The sequence below is a fragment of the Vulpes vulpes genome, chromosome 6 (assembly GCF_048418805.1).
Source record: "Vulpes vulpes isolate BD-2025 chromosome 6, VulVul3, whole genome shotgun sequence".
In the NCBI taxonomy this organism is placed as follows: Eukaryota; Metazoa; Chordata; class Mammalia; order Carnivora; family Canidae; genus Vulpes; species Vulpes vulpes.
The window spans coordinates 3,032,424-3,038,439 of NC_132785.1; the positions used below are offsets into that span (position 1 = coordinate 3,032,424).

Below are 6,016 nucleotides of genomic sequence, written 5' to 3' on the forward strand. Positions count from 1 at the left end.
GCTTGTGACTAAAATATATCCTGATATACTAAATCATCTCTGATCCCAGGAAGTGACTCCCAACATCCCAAGAGGACCTCCCCTCCCACGGCAGGACTGGGTGGGCCTCCCTCAGCGGCCCAAAGTCTAGCCATTTCCTGCTTTCATTTCTCCTGCCAATGTTCAGTGCCCATTAATGGTGGCCTTTCATTTCTGTCTCGTTTCTTAAAACAAACAAACAAACAAACAAAACCCACAGAATTGATGCCATTTTTAAAATTTAATTTAAACCTAATTTTTATTTCAGCAATACATATTTACAAGTTAGATGGCTAAAAAGTCCTTAAAAGGAGAAGAGAAATCTCCATCTTATTGTCCCACCCCAAACTTTCCAGAGGCCATCCCTGTCCATCCTTTTCACCGTGTCTTCTGGATGGTAGCTCCTGTTGCTCAACAACATTTTGATATAGCTTTTGTCATTCTCTAGCTTTAGTTGTTACGCATTTTCTGTGATGGAAGATGGAGACCTAGATGACTTACACCCCTCCCCCACATACATATCCTCTCATTTCCTAATAGAAATTATATCACAGTATTTTGTTTTTACGTTATTCCACATTATTCACAGGTGAGCCATGTAGTGTACTACGATTACATTTTTGTTCTTAAACAATAGTTTCTTTTTATGAGCATTCAATGAACGCTGTCGCTTTTCCTTTGTTTATTTTTCTATGTATTTTCACTAGTTAATCCCAAGTGCTTCAAAAAAACATATAAATCCCTCCAATGTGACAAATCAATTAGTTTCTTGTTTTTCTGCTACCACCAACATCCTATGTTGTTCACTTTTCTCCTGTGTTGGATTCCTTGTTTCCTAGATGTCGTGTTTTTCTCTATCTTGGCTTAATCACTTTTTTGGAGGAGCACATCCTCCAGTTGGTTTCCAATAAAAAGTGCAAAGGTAATAAAAGCGTTGACACCTTTCTTCCTGTCTCTATCAACCCTGTCATTTATTTGTAGGTATTTTCATGTTGTGGCCTTTGTCCACCCCACCCCACCCTCCACTGCCCCCAAAATGGAGTGGTCATTGTGCATAATTAAGAGTGAGGCTCTAACAGGCTGACTAGATGCTCTCTGAATAGAAGGGATTGGTTGCGGTATGGACTTCCCTGCCAGGTAGATAATAGGGCAGGTGCCAGCTTTTGTGTTGGGAAATCCTCAACAGTCTGTATCTGTTAGTCATTCCCTTGGATTGGGTTGTTTCCCCACAGGAGGACCCTGCAGGCTCCTGTTTTGACAAGATATGAGTCTGACAGCATTCTGACATCTGAGTAAGGGAAGCGTCCTGGGGCTCTTGTTTACTACAAAGATGTTCCCTTTCTCCCTAGCTTGAGAACACCACCTCCCTCCCACACCCCACTCTGCCTGAGGTCAATGGCTCCAGAGAGAAAATGAGGAGGGGAAGGTGCCTGATGGGGAAAGGGAACTTTTATTCAGAGTTTCAGCCAATCTCCCAGAAGGTTTGCAGGGGGACCAGTGGAGTCAGCACCCAGCTAACCCTTCTCCACAGATATCTTGTAAACTCCTACCACCTGTGTGAACTTGAACAAGTTTCTTAATTTCTCCAAGCTTCGGTTTCTTCATCTGTAAAGTAGAAACACAAGGCTTCGGTGTAAGGGTTAAATGGAGTTACTGAATATGAAGTGTCTGGCACAGTCTGCCCAGCACGGAGAGGCCATGCAATTGTTGGTGGTACAGTGGCCAGGGAGGTAGTAGTTGGCAGTCTCCCTAGCTCTGTTTCAGTGGATGGAAAGGACCCCTTCCCACTATCCAGTTCTTTTCTATACTCCCTCAAAAGGAAAGCCACCCTATTCATGTGCCACCAAAATATTAGTAGAATTGCAGGGGTACAACCACCTTTGCAGCTTATCCTCTACCCCACCCTCTCTCTCAGTGCCCAACCAAATGCTTAGAGCAAGCAACCTCCTCTGTTCTGGCTCCCATCCCAATAGATTAACATGCAGGACTGGGACCTTCAGTGAAGTCAGTCCCAACCCAAATCACAAGAGTAAAATTGACCCTCTCCTTTCTACCATTTGACACATAATCCCTCCACTCTCTAGACAAGGCCCTGGTTCTTCCTCCCACTCTTCCTATTCCTTCTAGCCCCCAGCAAGAGAGAGGCAAAGAGAATCTTCTTGCCTGCAGTGTGCTAGAGCATCGCTCCCAGTGCAACATGAAATTTCTCTTTCTCCCTACTTTTTACCAGCTCTGTCTTGCCCCAGTCCTTCTCTCCCCTTTTCTCTCACTGTTCTTGTTTGGGACCTTGACTCTGCTTTGACAAAGGGCAGCCTTCCTCACAAAGTCTTTTCAGTGAATTCTTAGGATGCTTTTTCTGTTCTACTCGAACCTCCATTAGCTTTGTTAACTGGCTATGCATCTTAGCCAGTTAGAAGAGGAGCTGGAGAAGCTGGGGAAGTTGAGGTTATTTTAAAGTTAATTTAGAATACCTGGTGGGACCAAGATCTGGTGCAGAAACTGATGAAAAGAAGCACACAATGTGCTGAGCATCTTTTCCCGGTCTGACATGTGAGGTTGCAAGACTAGTAGAGATTTTGTCTGCTATATTTCTCATTTCGAGTCAATCACTGAAAACACATCTAATGCAATGTTTGAAGTAGGACTTATCAACAAAAGTCATGGTCAGTTAAATGTTAGGAGTGGACCTTTTGTTGGAAACGGTTAAATCCATGGTCATTTGGAGACTATGTGATGAATGAAGGTGGGCACAAGGATGCAAGAAACAGGCTCCACCTGGCAACCCCTTAAATTTGTGTTTCCCTTTTCAACCACATGCAGACAGGAAGGCTGTACTTTGTCTTCTGTGCCTGCCCTTTTCTGAGTATCAACCTCAGTCTGTCCTTAAAATTTTCCCCAGCAAAGTAATAGAGCAAAGGATTGAGGCAGGTATTGGCTGCTGCCAAGGCCAGTGTGATGACTACAGCTTTATGCAGGTCCTCTTTGCATGTATTCACTTTCCACTCCATCAGGTGGAGAGTTCTCAGTATGTGATAGGGCAGGAAACACAAGAGGAAGATGATCAAGGCAATGATGACGGTGATAAGCGCCTTCTTGTGAGAAACCCGCAGCCCTGATTCTGGGACCTCTACTTTTAACAGGGCTCGAATGATCAGCAGGTAACAAATGCTGAGCATGCAGAACGGCAGTAGGAAGCCGATCACCAAGGCAATGTAGTTCATGGTCTTCAGTTTAACAATTTTATTGATATTCAGCTCTAAGCATAATACGGCACCGCCCTTCTGCTCAGAGCCATTGTTCAGAAGCATTACTGAGGAAGCCATGATAAGGATCCATATGATCCCACACAGAATCCAGGCACTCTTGATGCTGGTGACATGGAGAAGCCGGAAGGGGTGAACAGTTGCCAGGAAACGCACGATGCTCAGCACAGTCAGGAAATAAATGCTGCTGTACATGTTGACATACATAGAATAAGACATAATCCTGCAGGCCAGGTCCCCAAATATCCAATTGGAGCCTCTGATATAATAGTCAGCTCTGAAGGGTAGTGTACTTGTGAACAAGAAATCTGAAATGGCCAGGTTTAGCATGAACACATTCACAGAAGTGGACTTCTTATAAGATTGCAGGAAAACATATATGGAAAAGCCATTTCCCAAGGTTCCCCAGACAAATATTACCAGGTACACAATGGGGTAAAAACCCTTTTTGAAGTTCTCAATTGTACAGCTCCCATTGCTGTTGCTACTGCCAAAGGTGCCATTGGGTTCCATTTCTGGCGTGGAGGTGAACGGAGGCAAGGACAGAAGTTTCTTCTCTATGCTGGATTAAAAAGAAACAGACACAAAAAGTTACTCCTCACTCACTACTTACATCTTTCCAGGTTTTAATGAAACAGGGAGAAATACTGGCTTATCTTTGCAACTTGAGTCCAAAAATATTAGCAAAGTTTTTACTATATCCTCCATTATATTTCATGATAAATTTCTAGAATGCAAAATAAACATTGATTTATTTCATTGAAACCGAAGCCTCAAACTTGGGAGACATTTGGTCCAGTGCTAGTGTTAATACTACAGTCTACACCTACCAGACAACAGATGTCTCATCAGAATATTTGGAAGAAGACAAAAGCACAACATTTTTAAGGGCTAAAACAAATGTCTACCAACCCAAATTTCTATATCTAGCAAAAATACTTTTCAAATATGAAGGAGAAGTCAAGACGTTCTCAGATGATGGAGAACTAAGAGAATTTATTGTCTGCAGACCTACCCTAAATGAATGGCTAAAAGAAGTCCTCTAAACAGAAAGGAATCAATAAAAGAAGGACCCTAGGAACATTAGAAAAGAGGCAGAAAATGAAAAGCAAAAATATGGGTTAAGTACAATAGGATTGTCTTCTCTTTTTGAGTCTAAGTTACATTTGATGATTGAAACAAAAACTCTCACTTTGTCTGATGTGATTCGATATGATGCAGGGGAATTTTTAAAGATAATTTTATTGTAAATGGGGGACACAAAGGAGGTAAGGTTTCCACAACTTCACTTGAGTTGGTAAAATGATGATGCCAATAGACTGTGGTAAATGATGTATGTGTAATGTAACACCTGGAGCAGCCATTAAAAAGCTATACAAAGAGATATGCTCAAAAACACTAGAGCCAAATCAAAATGGAATTCTGAAAAGTGGTTGAATAACCAACAGAAAGATAAGAAAAAGAAAATAGACGATACAAGCAGAAAAATACAATCAAATGGCAGGCTTATCCCTAACAAACCAATAATTACATTAAATATAAATAGTCTAAATATACCAGTTAAAATACAGATTGGCAGACTGTAATGTACATATATAAAATATGCTGTCTATAAGAAATTCACTTCAAATAACAGTACTGGCAGGTTGAAAAGCAAGAGGATGAAAAATATTTATGTCGTGGAAATGTAAATCAAAGAAAATCAGGAGTAGCTCTCAATATCAGATAAAGTAAACTTCAGAACAAAGAGCAATATGAGAGAGGGACATTATATAATGATAAAAGAGTCTATCTATCAAAAAGACACACCAGTTCTAAATGCACCAAACAACAGAGTTGCAAACTATATGAAGGAAAAACTGATAGAATCAAGAGGAGAAATATACAAGTCCATGGTTACAGTTGGTAATTTCAAAATCCTGTCTCAATAACTGATAGAACAAATAGACAAAAACTCCGCGAGAATTGGATGAACTCAAGTACAACATCAACCAATGGGACCAACTGACTTACCTTTCACAAAAATTAACTAAAATGGATCATAGACTAAATGTAAAACTATAACGTTTTTAGGAAAATAAAAACCCAGGAGAAAGTCTCTGGGATTTAAGACTAGGCAGAGAGTTCTTGGACTTGACATCAAAAACGTGATCCATGAAATGAAAAATTGATAAATTGGACTTCATCAAGACAAAACAACTTTTTCTCTGCAAGAGGTTCTATTGAGAGGTTGAGAAGACAAAATATGGGCTGGGAGAAAGTATTTGCAAACCACAGATTTGACAAAGGACTAGTGTCTAGAATATATAAAGAACTCTCGAAACTCAGCAGTAAAAATAAATAAATAAAACCCAACCAAACAAAACCAAACAATCCAATTAGAAAACAGGCAAAAGACACGAAGAGATATTTCAGGCGTGTGGGTAAAATACAAGCACAAGCACATACAAAATAGTTCAATAGCACCAGCCACTAAGGAAATGCAAACTATAACTAAGTGGGATAGATTTACACGCCTACTAGAATGGCTAAAATAAAAAAGTGACAACATCAAGACATTCTAGTTACCCGTCAGACTTGTAAATCTGGTAAATAGTAACCATTGCTTCCTACCCTTCTAACACCCATTCTATCACCTATCGTCTTGAGTGTTGTTTTTCTTTAGGAGGAAAAGTCCGTAAGGAAAAGACAAGGGGAGGCCGGTAAGTCCGTCCTCCAACCGCCCGGGGACTGAG

At 40.7% G+C, this 6,016-nt stretch overlaps 1 protein-coding gene across 1 annotated transcript; it reads right to left on the bottom strand.

Moving 5' to 3' along the window:
• Positions 1-240: 240 nt before the first annotated feature.
• Positions 241-5,884, bottom strand: CYSLTR2 (cysteinyl leukotriene receptor 2). Its single transcript, XM_072762555.1, has 2 exons — positions 5,850-5,884; positions 241-3,843 (listed from the first exon to the last, which is right to left on the bottom strand). The coding sequence occupies exons 1-2, from the start codon at positions 5,882-5,884 to the stop codon at positions 2,805-2,807; spliced, it is 1,074 nt and encodes a 357-aa protein (XP_072618656.1). The 3' UTR covers positions 241-2,804.
• Positions 5,885-6,016: the final 132 nt, after the last annotated feature.